This window comes from Plecotus auritus (genome assembly GCF_963455305.1).
Source record: "Plecotus auritus genome assembly, chromosome: 3".
Classification (NCBI taxonomy): Eukaryota; Metazoa; Chordata; class Mammalia; order Chiroptera; family Vespertilionidae; genus Plecotus; species Plecotus auritus.
Window position 1 is genome coordinate 31,908,001 of NC_137772.1, and position 14,134 is coordinate 31,922,134.

General features: G+C 44.6%; 1 protein-coding gene across 3 annotated transcripts in view; it reads right to left on the reverse strand.

Moving 5' to 3' along the window:
* Window positions 1-255: 255 nt before the first annotated feature.
* LOC308243606 (uncharacterized protein) overlaps window positions 256-14,134 on the reverse strand; it is a 122,716-nt gene continuing 108,837 nt past the window's right edge. For 2 of the 3 annotated variants that reach the window (XM_080659272.1, XM_080659273.1), the window contains exons 3-4: window positions 12,537-12,690; window positions 256-3,236 (exon numbers count right to left, since the gene is read on the reverse strand). In XM_080659272.1, coding sequence (XP_080515398.1) covers window positions 3,127-3,236; window positions 12,537-12,690 — 264 coding nt within the window. In that variant the 3' untranslated portion in view covers window positions 256-3,126. Of the gene's footprint in view, window positions 3,237-7,973; window positions 8,176-12,536; window positions 12,691-14,134 lie in introns of all 3 variants that reach the window. The other variant, XR_013960080.1, reaches the window with a different exon arrangement.

Sequence of the window (14,134 nt, forward strand, 5' to 3'; positions counted from 1 at the left end):
GCAGATTTGACAGTAAGTGTCTAAATTCTTGCAGTGATTTTTCCTTTAGTTATCTCAGTAAGTTGAATAAGAGCCAACATGAGTAATCACAAAAATAAATAACCTTGTCATGCTACTAAATATGCCATCCTGTTCACCCAAAGTGGGATTACTTGAGTTTCTAACGCTATACAAATGACTCTTCAGCAAGATATGTTAATTTGTTGTTGTTGTTATTCCCTTGGAAACTCTTAAAAAACCAGGTAGTTTGATTAAAGTATAAAATATTTTATTATTATTTTTTTTTTACTAATTGAGCAGAACCTTCTCATGACAACAATGATGTTTTCTAAGGAATTACTACAAAAAATAAAACATTTGAATTAGCTTACTCACAAAACCTTGATCATTCTTCTTATTCTACAATATTTTCTTTTTCCCTTAAATTTAAAAAATTGAACCATAAATGGACATACTAGTAATGAACAACAGATTTTCTTTTATGACAGAAATAAATTTTTAATTTTATCAAAAGTATGTCTGAGATACTTCCAATTTATTGGCAAAACAGACTCACCTCACATTTTTGCTGAATTTTTTTCATTAATTACATAAGCCTTCAACATACGTATATAAAAATTCAAGGTATATATGTCAAGTATATATGCATGCAGAATTTTCATGTTGCAGCTATAATGAGTTTATTAAAAACAATATTCTTAGAGCAATCTTTCCTTTCATGCTATCATCAAAAGTGAAATATAATTTATAAGTTTTATAATTTTACTGCTAGAAATCTTATCTCTAAAATGTTACTGTAGACTACTTCTAAATATCTTTTTTTAAAAACACAAAAAGGTTACAGATATTTTCATTTTAATCTCCTTGATCAAGATATGACTTCATAGGTTTCTAAAATTATGAATCAATTATTGGGGAAAATATGGAAGAAATTCCATTCTTGCTTAGTAAAAATCATTTTCACAGGATATAAATTCTTCCTCAAGTTTTTATTTTGTTTTGTTTAGGGTTGTAGTGATGGTGGTGAGCAATGTTGGTAATACCTTGCAGGAGAAAAAAATAAAGCAGAAAATTACCAAAATGCTGACCTGAAATTTGAAAATAACAGGAAAGGGGTTGCTCCAGCCCTGTGTAGACATTATACAATAACCTGTAGTAATTTACATTTCATCATTATCCAACATTTGTAGCAAGATTCTTCAAAAGTTACTTGAGAGTTCATTTAAGATTGCTGACTGAGATCACAATACAGTAATTAGATGAAATTAAAGTTAAAATGAAAAGAACATGAATCAAGCAATAAAGTACAATGTGTGATGCCCTCCACCCACCACCATGCATTCTCAAGAAAGAAAAGAAGCTTTGATAATATAGTATGTTTTAAAAGCAACTTTAACACGGGCTGGGTCTGTATCCCCTCCTGCTAAAACATGAACTCAGCATTTTCCACATTTTTGCTTTTCCTCTTCCATTTCCTGGAGGATCAGTGGGCCACATAGTCACTTTAAATTCCCAATAGATGCAGTTTTAAAACATAAAAAGAAGCAAGTGAAATTCATTTCAAGAATGTATTTTATTGTAGCCAATATATCAAAAATGCAATCCTTTCAACCTGAAACCAATATTTAAAAATGATGAATCGGGTATTTTACATGCTTTCTTGCACATGGCATTTTTTAAATCCGGTGTGTGCTGTGTACACTCATGCACACTTCTCCATTCTGACTGGCTGGATTGTAGGTGCTCAGTAGCCTCACATGGCTAGTGGCTGCCACAGTGGATAACAGAAGTCTAAGTGGGCAGCCAAGGAAACTATCCTGGGAGAAAGTAGGAACCTGGAAATGTTGGATACAATGTGATAATTCAATCCATTGGCAAGCTCACTCTTTGAGAGCTCAGAAGAAAAGGGTTCAGAGATAAACTGCCCTTGTCCTTCATCAACATCACTTTTTTTCTGTATTTGTTGAATTTTTGTAAGGATTTGTGCACTCATCCCTGTGTGTACCTAACAGAGTATTCTTCCCAGCTTTTTGATTTCTCCTCCCATGAGGACCAGGTGCTCAGGCATAAGCCAACCCCAGTACTCAGCCAGCCAGTGACTTCAGGACCCCAGAGGAGTGTGTGTGTGTGTGTGTGTGTGTGTGTGTGTGTGTGTGAGTCATGTGTGAGAGTGAACTTGTGTGGCTCTGTGTGGCATGTGTCTCTGTGTGAGAGATTTCAGGAATTTGTATGTATGAGTGTATAGTGCCTGTGTTTTGTGGGTGTATGAGTGCATAAGAATGTGTGGCATGTGTGAGAATGAATGTGTGTGAGAAGAGAGAGAGGCAAGGGCAAGACTGGGCTCACCAGATCCTGTTATCCACCAGGGCCCTGGCCCAACCTGAGTGGGCCCCCTTGAGCCACCTCTGAAAGGAAGGTCCACCATGGCCATTAAGACTTTCCACAGCCACCAGCCCCACTCTCTTCAGTGCTTCAGCACATTTTGAAAACTCACAATGAAGTAGGCACTGTCTAGAGAGACATAAGTGATCCAACCCCGCAAAACTCAGTCTCCCTGAAACTCACATCATCCTTTGTGCCTCCCCACAGCCAGGACCTCCAGAAAGCTCGCCTCTGCCTTCAGACCTGCACCAGCCATGGGTGGCTTTGCCTGAGCAGGAAGTGGGCAGGCAGGGCAAGGGCACCTGGAGGGGCTCTGGGCCCAAGCCCAGCCTGGAGGGTCATAGACACACAGAGACTTCCAAGAGCAACCACAGGTTTTGACCTGTGACTCTCTGGAGCTTTGAGGTCCAAATTATACAATTTTCCAGGGAATGTGCTAGTTCATTTCCTCCAAAGGTGTCCCTATTTACAAAGAGCTTTACCTCACCCCCAACCAAGCAAGACACACCCAACGGGGCCTTTTACCCAACTATTTCTCTGGTCTTCCGGTTGTATCTACAAAAACATTATTTGGTTGCACTCTTCTCCCAAATCCTACCCCAGTTTGTTAAGGGACCTGCAGGCATCTTGAGAGGCAGAGCGGGAGGGGGAGAGGAGGGGCTGGGGGCAGCCGAGAGAGGTCATGTGCGAGGCTGGAAGGGGAGGACGCAGCCCTTTGCCGCCTTCAACCTCAACGTTTATTTTTCATTTCCGGGCTAGAAATTGGCTTGGTGGCTTTCTCGTGTTGACTACCTTTTCCTGGAAAATTTTTCCGGCCCACGGATGTGGTAGGGAGAGAACAGAGTACACGGATCCTGTAAAGAAACAGAGGAAGGATTCATTAACTCAGATGGGTGGGCCTGGGGGACAAACAAGATTGATAGGAGGGGAAAGTTGCCTTCTCTGGAGCCCTGGGGAGCCCAGAAGTCTGGAAATCAAAGCTCCTCCCGGCCTCGGGTCCCTCGGACCTGATGGGGCCACGGGGTCCAGCGCCCGCAGGTGCGGGTCCGGCGGGACCCAACGCATTCCCCACCCACACCCGGGCCCTTAGCACCCACCTCATGGGCCGCCAGCACCTAACAGATCCCTCCCGCTTCTTGTTTCTAGAAAAAACCGAGATCACCCTGGCAGCTGGGGGTGGGGCGAGGCGATGGAGAGGGAGAAGATTCATAATCTCAGCAATCGGGAGAACAATTACATAATCACTAAGACGCGTGTCACGGTGGGCACTCTAAGTTGGCGAGGCGTTTGTAGCAGCGCCGCTGGGGAACGTCGTTGCCTGTGTAACTAACCTGCTTGCTTTTGGGCGCACAATTGCTCTAACATGGATTGTTTTGAGTTCAACCTAAAGAAAATACTTTCAAAATATCTCACTGGCATTATTATAAAAGCAGAAGACGGTGTCTTTGTTAAACTCACCTCACTTGTTACCTTAGCTGCTCTAGGTGAATTTAAACTTGCAAGCAGCACAAGAGAACCCGCAAAAACATCAACATTTCAGCGTTGCTTAGGTCAGGGGTCCGAACTCTGAACCCCCAAGGACGGGTTTTAAAATGTCTGAATCCGTCAGAAAGAGGAAATTATGGATCATCAGCGGTTGTCACTTGCAAAATTCTCCCCCCTCCCTTTCGCCCTCTCAGCAGAAGGGGATCTGAAGTTTGAAACTTGTCACGGAGAAGAGAAACCTTTGCCCAAGGCTGCTAATGAATTCGGATTGTATAGTTTTCAAAATCTGATGTTTTGCAGTGATGACATTAGTGTGGCAACCGAGGGTCCAAAGCGACAAGTCTGCGCAGCTGCTCCGCGCTTTGAAATCCCCAAGACAATGGGCGCCAGTGTTCCCGGGCGCTTCGCCTCTCCACTCCATTTGCATAGTCTGTTCTGCCTGATTGACCAGCGGGCCTGTCGCGGGGACCAGCATTGTTCGCAGATCACTTCAAGATGGCCGAGATGACAAGATTCAGGTGAGAGATGAAGTGGGATGATTCCAGAATGCCACAACAAAAAGCAGCCCTGGGAAATGCGGCGAGGGCCCGGGCAAGCTGACTTCCGAGGGTGGATTTACCCGGTTGCTTTTGAAGACCTCATCAAGTTGCTGGAGGGGAAAATGGAAGACGGGGAGATTGTAACAGGAATTTACAGTGCCCTCTTTGGGGGGTAATTTGGGGTCCTGCTTGATGTAAAAGTCCAGTCATTTCGTGGCATTTTATGTCACTGTATTCTTTCACTCTTGGAAGTTTGAGTTATACTGCCAAAGGGGACACAAATAGCTCCCTTCTCTGGGGCCAAGAACTGTCACGAATTGAGACTGGATTTGCTGTTTTTCAGAAACTTTGAAAAGTTGTGGTGGTGGTCCCTTGGCTGGCAATTCTGAGTTGCAGAAGTAAATGGACTCTAATAGTTTAGTTCCAAGTGACCGGCCACACGTAGCACTTGGCTGCAGCAGTCAATCGCTTCATGCTTCACTGCGCACAACGAAGGCACAGGCGCAGAGGCCCTCCACCAACCGCCACGCGGATTTTCACTTGACACTCATGTTTTGACTTCAGTTCAGAAAGACAAAATCTTTGCCATACAAGTGCCTCCCCCCCCCCACACACACACACCCCAGAGGCCTCAATTCCATCTGCCATCGTTCTTGTTTTACCCCTAACACTGGAGCACCGTTGGGGATTGCGGCACTGGGACGTGTTTCCACACCCAAGGCTTGCTCCCTTGGGGATTTCAATCACCGGGAGAGTAAATACTGCCAATGATTTGCTGAGATGGGAGTCCTGGAAATGGGAATCTTGGGGGAGGGACCTAAGGCGGGAACGGGTGGGTGGGGCAGGGTTGAGGAACCCAGCCTAGGAAAGGGAGCACCTTTCCTGCAGAGGGGGTGGGGGAGGGCATCCTTTCCCCCAAGGTCAAAAGACTTGATTCTGACACTGGCTGGGTGGACCCGGAGGCGGAGGCCGCGTCACCGTGAGCCGAAGGCCTGCTCAGGCCCAGCTAGACGTGGGCTGCGCCCGGCCCTCCTCATCCTCCTGGCCGTTTCTTCTTCATCCAGCCTCACCACCCCTCTCCTCCTCTCGCCCCCTCCGCCTCCGGCACCCCCTACAACACCCACCCGAACAAAGGCTAGTCCTGGAGAAGGCGCCCTACAACCCTGCACGCGTGCACCAAACCCTGGACACACCGGGTCCCGGGCAATAACCAGGCAGGTCTGAAACCGGTCCCACAAGCGCGGGGGAGGCGTTTCTATGTCCCCACACGCGTTCACTGAGAATTACAGTGACGCACATCTCGGGAATATAACGATTAATCCAGCTGCAGGTTTCCAGATAAGTGATTGTGATGGAGATTGTTGGCGAGAAAATAGACAATTATCCGCTGTTAGCTTTACATAAAGATCGCATTAACTCAAATTAGTTATCAGACAAAAGAGCGTCGGCGTGCGCGCCCGGCCCGCCCGCGCCCTGCCCGCGAGGACCCCCGGGAGCAGCCGGGCCAAGAGCGCGGCAGGCGGGGCAAGGGGCCAGGGAGCGCGCACCAACGAGCCCCAGGCCCTGCCCCACGCAGGAACTCGAGTGCTGCGCTGGTCTGGAGGCGGCGCAGGGCTCCCCCAGCGGACTCCGGGCGCCCCAGGGGACCCCCGCGCGCCAGCTCCGCCGCACCCCGCCTAACATCCTTCCGGGCCCGCGCCCTCCTTTCCCGCGCACTACCCGCAGCGCTGCCCTCCTCTCTCCGCCGCCCACCGCCCCCGGTTTTTGGTCTTTGAGCCCGAGCAGGAGCCGTCATTCATTCTCTCGTAGTGGACGGGCCCTCCTCCTCGCCGCGGAATTAGACACGCAGCGATGGAGTCATCGGCCACACCGAGCGCGCTTCGACGGGGCGGCCCTGTGACCCGCCGCCCCGGATCCCCGCACGTGGTCACTGTAGGTCCTAATGCACTGCGTCCGGTCGCCTCCGCGGGACCCCGTTGCCACGAGGACGGAAGGGAAAGGCGGGCTGAGGGAGAAAAGGCATTGAGGGACTCAGAGCGGAGTGTTTGGCAGTGGCCTGGGGAACCAAATGGGACCTGCAGCTTCAGGCTGGAGAGGAGCAGGGCAGTGCAGTCTGGACTCGGGATGAACAAACGTTGCGCACTGTCCACGCACGGGGTTGCCTCCTGCACACTCTTTTCTCCCATGTTCCTACTAGTGTTCACATGGTCCGTCGGAGCACGGATTTCACTGGCGCTGTCGGTGCGAACGCACAAGCCGCCGTCCACCGCCCAAGCCTGGCTGCAGGGCCCCGTGAGGTCTCCACTCCCACAGATGAGCGCTGGCGCTCCCACGCGGGCCGGCCTCCCGGGGCCCTAGGGTCCCGAGCCCTGCTGAATAGGGCGGATAATGACCCCCGGTTCCCAAGGCAGGCTTTCTGCTGCCTGGTGAGCTTGGATTTGTGTGGTCCAAGCCTTTCCCAGCTTGTCCCATTCTGTCACCGGGATAAGGGGCTCCCTCGGCTCGTTTGCACCTGCGTTGCTTTTGGCTCCTTCAGGAATGCGCTGAAGCTTGTAATCAGCTTTGTGAAGCCATTGAGTGCACGGCTGAGTGAAACTTCCAAAGCTCGAGGAAAACTGGCCTGCTGAATAGAAGCCAGCATGGGGCTGCTCTCCAAGCCTCCGCGCTGCCAAATTCCAGCAGAGCCCCTCACAATCGCTCCGCGCGGGCTCCACCGCTTCCCCACACTGAGAAAAGTGAGAAAAGAAAGGCGAAAATACCAGTCACCGAGGTTAGTCGTTTGTTCCCAGATTAATGGCAAACGGCTCCCTCTCACTGTTCCCCCATCCAAACGTTGCTCACTAATTTAGGAAATACGACATAGAGGAGAGAAGGACGGTTATCAATAACCCCTCATCTGTTTTCCATTTTCAGCGTGAGGTCCTCCCATCTCTGGAAGCTGATTTCCAAGTCCACCAGTAAGACTCCTGCCGGGAGACTTCCTGTCTGTCTCTAGTTGCGTGGAGGAGTCAGATGAAGCCAAACCTAAAAGTCCACCAAATTAGCACCAGAAAGCCCCCAGAACATTTCCTCTAGGGAACAAACAATAAACCAGTGCTATCTCTTCTCTAGGTTACCCTCACCCCATTCAACATGACCCATGTCCCCAATAACAGGTGCCTTGGATTTCAGTGGCTTTGGAGGAGAGGAGGATGCAGGTAATGTAGAACTGCTAAAACATATAAGATGATTTGTTATTTTCTGGACAGATGACTGTAGAACTTGAGGAGGGTTTGGAACTGTGGCTGCCCCTCCCTGTGGCATGTGCTCCTGGCTGCAGTTCTAGGAGCACAGGTGTTCTCTGAGCCACCACTTGCCCATGTAGAATCTAGGTCCTGCAGACAAGTCCCTCCCTGAGCTTCCTTATAGGCTCCTTGATCCCTCTCACCCTATCAAGGTAAATGCAGGAAGGAAGTTCCAGGATAAGGAAATCTCTTGGAGCCAATAGATCAGCCAGCTTACAAAAGGCAAACTCATAGTCAGCAACATTAGTCAAGACATTTCAGCATCCTGTAACTGTCAGCTCACCCGGAGAGGGGCTCTTTCTTTGTGTTGGTACACCCCACCATTTCAGAACAGGGCCTGGCACATGGGAGACACTCAGTACAGACTTGTTGAATGAATGTTGTCCAGTTGTTTCTCTGAACACAGAACCAGGAAGCAGATCTGAAATTTGGAATCCTTTCTCCAGATTATGGGCTCTCTCTTCTGAGACTCCTAGTAGACATGACTTGGAGAAAAGAAAGCGAAGGCGACATCATGATCTATGCATAAAAGCTCTCTTTACAATTGCTGTGAATTTCTTTAGCTAATTAATTCTTCCCACCATGAATTGGAAGCCTTTGCTCTTCTGAGAGCACAAACATATCCTTTTTAAGATTTGATCTGATTTCCATTCCTTCCAGTAAACATCACCTCCATTCTGCAGGGCTTTCTCCTGCCCCAGCACCTTGCTTTTGTAGGTGCAACATAATGCCTGACTGCTGCTCTGTGCTAAAAATAGTCCCCTGGTGGATGGAAGGCTTAATAGGCCTCTTCAAATTCCTAACTTATTATAAAGCCCTGGGGAGAGTAACATTAACAGGCAAAGGAAGGAGAGGAGCACTCCCCCTGTGGATGCCCTATTACAGTGTTTTATGGAGACCAGGAGCAGGCAAGAGTTTTTGTTGATACAAGAAGCTATAACATCTCAAACAGTTGTTTTGAGTGAGGAAGACACTGTATTCAAAGAGGTCAAGTGATATTTCCAGGAAGTACTCAGGGGCACCATGACTGTTGTCAGTGATAATAGAAAATAATTGAATACTTTGTCCTGTTTTAAAACACATCAGATAGTTCTGTTTAAGAGCAAGGTAATCTTCCCCTTCGTATACTTCTGGACCCCCAAAAGTGGCAAATGAGAGCATTTGGTGCTCAAAGAGATGTTAAATATCTCTCTATGCCAGGGTTTTGAGCATTCATTCATAGATGCTAAAATGCTTTAAACATCGCAGATTCATACCACCCATTTTGACATTTAAAGTTTAATTTTTTATTATAAAGTTTGATGTGTTGTTTTCAGCAGTGTTTCGCCTTCCAACTACTCTCAGTAACAAGTCAGTAGGATATGCAGTAATTCAGAAATTAGTGAAATTTTCTTCATGGTGGGGGCATTGGATTAAGAGGCTGGGAGAGTGTGAAACAAATCAACGTGTAATTGTATGATAAGGCTCTCACGAGGAATTTATTGGCCAAGTTGCTATTTCTATTCCTTCCTAATCTCGTTTAGCACATTCATTCTCTGCAATCTGTCTCCATAATCTTCTGTGGCAGAATGGCAGCCAATAGAAGCGTGCATGTTTGGAGAGAAGGGAAAATATGCAGAAGCGTGATAAACTGATGCTAATTATCCATATTTAGGACACCGAGTGCAGAAGATCAAGGTTTACAAATAACAAACCAGAGCCAATGATGATGGCTTCCTCGTGTGGAATATGTTGGAGGGGACCAGATAAGGGTTTCACGGGCAGGAGAGATTTACTGGTCAAAGGGTTCACCTTCCACTCTTCCACTTTTATATAGCAGTAAATTATTTAGGCTAAATTCACCAGAACATTACTCTTTTATTTGGCTATGTGCCATGACTTGCTCTTTCTTTGTGTCCTTTCAATGCAAATCCTTGTAGTGTAACACCAGTTGATAAGGAACAAATAATTGAAGTAATAGGTAATTCCCTTTAAATTGTACATATAGGATGGTGAGGTAATGCTCCCGGGAAGAATGAGATGAGGTAAAGAGCAGAGGGCTGAAAGTGAAGCAATACCAACCTCAACTGTTAAATGATTTCTTGGCCAGAAAAAAAAAGAATATAGATATTTGCTATATATGTATATGCATATGTTTCGGTGTATCCCACAAGTCAGCAAGCTTGTGGTAAGAGGCAGGAGTTTGTTGGAGCATTGAGCCAATATGTCTTTTTTTTCCTGTCTGAAAACCCTATCATTAAAAAAAATTTTTTTTAATTTAAACATATTTCTCTTCTGTCTACTGTCCCCATATCACCTCATACTGACTTAATATTTAAAATTGGCTCACAATCTTCTCCCAGATTTCTGGCTATGAGGATAGACATACAAAGAATTCAGGCTGAAATACTGTGTGTCATGGTTGAGGGGTCTGTGGTAGAGATTTTTCTACATTACAATAATTGCCTTGTCGAGTTTCCAGGAAACAAGCACAAATGTAGCTTAGAACTTTGTTGCACATTTGCATGCTCATCTTGAAATTTAAAATATTGACTAAATCCCATTTATTGGTACTAACTTTGATTTTTTTTTTTCTCATCGTCAGCTTTGGTACTAACTGGAAAACTGGTCTCCTTGCTTCATCCTTTGAGAGTCATCTAGAGTTTTCATTTGTAACTTTTCAGTTGATGATGAACAAAGCAATAGGAACCCTCTGTCAAATGCATACTGCAGTCTAGTATGAAGCACTTATTATAAACACAAGACGTTTTAGGAAAAAAAAAAGCCATGCTGAAGTTTGGGAATTCAATTTATAATTCCTATATAAAGAAGTATTAGGGAAGAATAGGTGATCCTTGGCACATTTTTTTTTCACCCTAGACTATATCAGGAAATTATCCATAGGTTACTGCCACACATAAACACTTTTTTCTCAACAAGCCTAATATGCCATTATTGGCACTATAAAAGAACTCTGCCAATTATAATTATAAGTCGTCACTAATGATAATGGTGTATTTAGATTCCAGAGATGATAAAACTAAAAATGCCTGTCTTAGAACCAAGGTAATACAGCATGCACAGTTGTGTTATTGAATAATGAATTTGTAACATTTTGCCCAAAATATTTTAAAAATTACCCATTATTCTATAGAAATAAACTTTGCTTAAAATTAACAGATGTAAGATATAGTCATGCACAGCATGATGATGTTTCGGTCAATGACAGAGTGCATATATGACTTAAAATTATGATGGTCCCTTAAAATTATAATGGAGCTGAAAAAGTCCTATTGCCTAATGATTTCATAGCTGTATTAACCAATGTATACTATGGGTTTGCAGTGATGCTGGTATAAACAAATCTACTGCACTGCCAATTGTATAAAAGTTTAGCACATACAATTACAACCGTAGACTAGACCATCTAGGTTTGTGTAAGTACAGTCAATGATGTTCATACAAGTATCACATGACTGTAATCTATAGTCAACACATACAATACATACTGTACACCTATACATAGTTTAAAAGCATAGAACTGAGACAATTATCCATTCAATTCATAAAAAAAAAAGAAAAAAATTATTTCCATCAGTAATAATCTAGCAATTGAGGCTAAAATTGTAGATTGCCGACATTTCTAGAAATTACCTAGGCTACCCCAACACAGATTTCAAAAAATCAATGTGCAACACAGACATCTTTGGTGTCTGCCAAAGTAAAATGCATAATATAGACTTGTTTTGGTATGATTTGGTTTTGATACTCCAGACTGGAGGTTGTTGATTTGGATAATTTGGTTCCCAGAATCAGCTTTTCTTTCTGAATTAAAGAATTTTTACCCACGTGAACAGTGCCTAAACTCTTTACCTATATACACTCTCCTTTCACTAAATCCCTCTTCCCTCACAGACAACCACTAACCAATCTATGGAAACTAGCCATCATTATGAAAACACTAGAGGCCTGATGCATGAAATTCGTGCAAGGGGCTTGGCCATCGCATCTCCGGCTGCCTCGTGGCCCTGGCTGGTCATTCCACTGTCCGGTCTAATTAGCATATTAGCTCTTTATTATATGGGATGATTAAGTCCAAAGAAAGATCAACAACTATTGTTAAAGTAAGCAGTTAAATTCAAGGAACCAGTGACTGCTTTCCAGTTTTAGCTCATTTTTTAAATTTTAACTTCTTTTAAAGATTAAATTCTGTGCTTTCTTTGAAAATTAGTTTGAGTTCATATATTCAGGCAGAGGCAGAGCCTCACCCCACTACAAGTGTACCTTGGCAGAATGTGGAAAAGCAAGCAGGTGGGAAAAGTTACCCAACCAACAGACCTTGGGATTCTAAATGTGGCTGCTGTCATAGCCATGCCCTTCTAACTGTACTCTGTGTGTGTGTGTGTGTGTGTGTGTGTGACTGCACTTGTGAATGTATGTGTGTGTCCAAGCCTGTGCCCACACTCATGGGTGGTGTCCACATTGTAGCATGTCACAGCAGCCCGGCACTTCTTTTTCCTGGCAGAGCTAAGCATTGGTTGAATTGGGTTGGGGAGAAAACATGGAGGTGTAGAGATGCCAGGGAGAAGGTTAAAGGAAGGTGATATAGTGCAACTCTGAGTTAGTGTCTTTCTGGAGACCAACTTTGTCCTTTCTTGTAGCTCATTTACAACACTATGTAAATGTGCGCTCTATACACAATTCCCACTCTTGGGGCTTTTTCTCACATAAAGATTGGTTAGTTTGGTGTGTGGCTATGTTCTTTGCTCCTTCTCCTTCTCCTCAGAACCCTCCAACCCCGTATCAATTAACATCAAATACTTATTCAGTGCATGCACACTTCTTTAAGCATTTCTGTCATAAATACCTAATTCAAACTGAATCTTCAAATAATGCAGATAGCTTTGTGTGTTCATCTGCCTGAGCCGCACTCCTGGAACACTTTCATGGAGGCGTTTCAGCCTCTTTAACAATGTCTCCGAGCTGGATTTCTTATCAGTGGCCAATATATATTGAGGAATCTGAAATAAACACAGAACTCCAATTATTGTTGCCCGTGAACTGGTTAGCAAGATGATTACAAGATATGGTAAATACGCTTGGCATGTTGAAATGTTCTTTCAGCTCCAATGACTTCAAATAGCTTCTAAGTAAAACAAATAAACAGAATAATTGTGGGATTTATTTGGAATTATTCATTATGAGACTACCCAAGGCATGACATTTCCAATCATGTCTTAATTTTCCTTTTAGCAGAAAGGGTTTTCATATCTTGACATATTCATCACCCTGGGCCTGAGGCAGTTATCTCTCTTGTTCATTCTATGGCTCTGAGAGCTGACGGCACACTGTGGGGTCTTTTGTGGATCATGCATGGTTTGCCCTGACTTCTGCACATTAAAAGTGAAATAAATACCCAGGCTGACTGTCCTAGATTATGATCTATGAGCTGATTTGTTAAATGAGCCCGTTGCTTTAAAGGTTATAAATGACAAGATTTTTACCATTACAAGTAATTTATAACTATTTCCTGTTTGATGTGACAGATCCTCTTGAGAAGTCCAAATTTGTCTGCTTGACATACATTTATTTTAACAGTTCCCCCTTCTCTAAATTCTAGTGCATATTAACTACTGTTTTCCTAGGTGTCAATTTGCACCTGTGGGGTTTACCTCTTGAGGCTTCAATGAGGTCCCCTGGCCTCTACTCCAGATGGCTGCCTGCATTTCAGCAGCTAATGTGGGTGATTACTGGCATATTTACTGTAATTTATAAAAATCACAGGAAATGACATTTTTATTAGTCACTGACTCCACCATCACTAACTGCAATGGATGTTATGCATACAAATCCATTTTAAAAACTTGTGCTTCTGAAATCAGAAGTTCTTTCCAGTCTCTAATTCTGTAAAATGATCATGTTTCACTTTTGTTTGCCATAAATGGGATCACAAAGGAGCTCAGATCTGAGCTGATTTCTTAAGGCCTGGGACTTTTCTTGTGGGGACTGGAATAAGGGTCAGGAAATTGCCCTCTAAGACTGAGAGAAAGTCCAGAAATGTCCAGACCTCAGTTTGAGGGGCAGTGCGTAGGGCTGTTAAGAGCATGACCTCTGGACTCTGGCTGTAGTGCACAGAATCACTTCAGGCCCATAGTGAGGGTTATGTATGTGGTTGTTGCCATTATCACGGTTGTGTGTGCCAGTATTTGTACACCTGTTCCAGTGACAGACTCTGGAACTGTCAGGCCAGAGCTGGTTACTGCAGAAGAGAAAAGAGAAGGAGGAGGAGGAGGAGGAGGAGGAGAAAAAGAAGGAGAGGGAGGGAAGAGAAAGAAACAGGAGGGAGGGAGAAAAGAAAAGAGAGAGTTGAAAAGGGTGGGAATGTGTTATGACAGGGCCCTAAATCATGGGTACAATAAGCACTTCTTTTTAATTTTTTACTGCTATGATCAGCACAAAAGATCT